This window comes from Oncorhynchus clarkii, chromosome 11, assembly GCF_045791955.1.
Source record: "Oncorhynchus clarkii lewisi isolate Uvic-CL-2024 chromosome 11, UVic_Ocla_1.0, whole genome shotgun sequence".
NCBI lineage: Eukaryota > Metazoa > Chordata > Actinopteri > Salmoniformes > Salmonidae > Oncorhynchus > Oncorhynchus clarkii.
Genome location: NC_092157.1, coordinates 2,892,251 through 2,894,617, shown reverse-complemented (window position 1 = coordinate 2,894,617; position 2,367 = coordinate 2,892,251). Strand labels below are relative to the sequence as shown.

The following is a 2,367-nucleotide window of genomic DNA, read 5'->3' as shown; positions in this document are numbered from 1 at the left end:
GGAGGACCATGTTCTACTAACTGAACTACAGAGGACCATGTTCCACTAACTGAACTACAGAGGACCATGTTCTACTAACTGACCTACAGAGGACCATGTTCTACTAACTGAACTACAGAGGACCATGTTCTACTAACTGAACTACAGAGGACCATGTTCTACTAACTACAGAGGACCATGTTCAAATAACTGAACTACAGAGGACCATGTTCTACTAACTGAACTACAGAGGACCATTTTCTACTAACAAAGCTGAACCTAGATCAGTACTGTGAGACTCTTTGTGAACAACGGGCCCAGGCGTTAAAATGCAGTCGTTCAATGGGTTGTCTAGTCTGTGTAATGAAAGTTTTCAGATCAATACTGATTCAGTATTTCAGACGGGAGGGTTTATTTGATTCAGATTTGGTCATGTTTAAGGTGTCCTTGAAGATGCATCGAGCTGTGTCCATGGGAACAACAGTGTGCTGTGGATACTAAGGGAGGTTATCATCAAATCATCCACTAAGCCTGTGAATGTCAGTCATCCACTGTGTGAATATCAGTCATCCACTGTGTGAATGTCAGTCATCCACTGTGTGAATGTCAGTCGTCCACTGTCAGTCATCCACTGTGTGAATATCAGTCATCCACTGTGTCAGTCATCCACTGTGTGAATGTCAGTCATCCACTGTGTGAATGTCAGTCATCCACTGTGTGAATGTCAGTCGTCCACTGTGTGAATGTCAGTCATCCACTGTGTGAATATCAGTCATCCACTGTGTCAGTCATCCACTGTGTGAATATCAGTCATCCACTGTGTGAATATCAGTCATCCTCTGTGTGAATATCAGTCATCCTCTGTGTGAATATCAGTCATCCACTGTGTGAATGTCAGTCATCCACTGTGTGAATGTCAGTCGTCCACTGTGTCAGTCATCCACTGTGTGAATATCAGTCATCCACTGTGTCAGTCATCCACTGTGTGAATGTCAGTCATCCACTGTGTGAATATCAGTCATCCACTGTGTGAATATCAGTCATCCTCTGTGTATGTCTATTTTTGCAGTAATTCTGTGTTTTGTAACAGGTGTTACTGCAGGAAGTTGTCATATTGAAGTTCAGGCCTTCTGGGTGACTGTAACTCAGAACCCATAGTCAGTCCAGTGATCCAGAACCCCGTGTATATCTTTCTGGGTCACTGTAACTCAGGACCCATAGTCAGTCCAGTGATCCAGAACCCCGTGTATATCTTTCTGGGTCACTGTAACTCAGGACCCATAGTCAGTCCAGTGATCCAGAACCCTGTGTATATCTTTCTAAAGACAGGTAATTAATGCTATTCATTGAGATGTAATCTGGGTTCGACACATCTTCCTCCTCCCCGCCACTCTCTTATCTGTCCTAATGCTGGATGCTGGTTTCTGGCTGCTGGTTGATGGTTGCTGGTTGTTGTTTGCTTGTTTCTGGCTGCTGGTTTCTGGCTGCTGGCTGCTGGTTGCTGGTTTCTGGCTGCTGGTTGCTGGCAGCTGGTGTCTGGCTGCTGGTTTCTGGCTGCTGGTTGCTGGTTTCTGGCTGCTGGTTGCTGGTTTCTGGTTGCTGGTTGCTGGTTGCTGGTTTCTGGCTGCTGGTTTCTGGCTGCTGGTTGCTGGTTTCTGGCTGCTGGTTGCTGGTTTCTGGCTGCTGGTTTCTGGCTGCTGGTTGCTGGTTGCTGGTTGCTGGTTGCTGGCTGCTGGTTTCTGGCTGCTGGTTTCTGGTTGCTGGCTGCTGGCTGCTGGTTTCTGGCTGCTGGTTTCTGGCTGCTGGTTGCTGGCTGCTGGTTTCTGGCTGCTGGTTGCTGGCTGCTGAGAGCTGGTTTCTGGCTGCTGGCTGCTGGCTGCTGGTTGCTGGCTGCTGAGAGCTGGTTTCTGGCTGCTGGTTTCTGGATGCTAGCTGAAGGTTGCTGGCTGCTGGTTGCTGGCTGCTGGCTGTTGACTACTGGTTGCTGGTTGCTGGCTGCTGGGCTACTGAATGGGAGCCTGTGTGGTGAGTGAGTGGAGGCTGAAAGCATTGAGCCATTCCTGGGCCTCTCTCACCCCTCCCTTTTCTCTCCCCCTTCTCTCCTTTCTCTTTCCTCTATCCCTCTCACCTCTCTCCCTCCCTCCTCCCTCTTTCCCCTCTCCTCACACTCTCTCTCCTCTCTCTCTCTCCTCCCTCTTTTCTCTCTCTCTCTCCTCCCTCTTTTCTCTCTCTCTCTCCTCTCTCTTTATTATCTCCTCACACTCTCTCTCCTCTCTCTTTCCGCTCTCCTCACACTCTCTCTCTTCTCTTTCCTCTCTCTCCTCTCTCTCTCCTCTCTCTCTTCTCTTCACACTCTCTCTCCTCTCTCCTCTCCCTCTCTCTCCTCTC

General features: G+C 48.8%; 1 protein-coding gene across 1 annotated transcript; it reads right to left on the bottom strand.

The window, feature by feature from the left end:
• Window positions 1-1,318: 1,318 nt before the first annotated feature.
• Window positions 1,319-2,029, bottom strand: LOC139420505 (uncharacterized). The gene has a single exon (XM_071170712.1). It carries the CDS (start codon window positions 2,027-2,029, stop codon window positions 1,319-1,321), a length of 711 nt encoding a protein of 236 aa, XP_071026813.1.
• Between the last annotated feature and the right edge of the window lie 338 nt (window positions 2,030-2,367).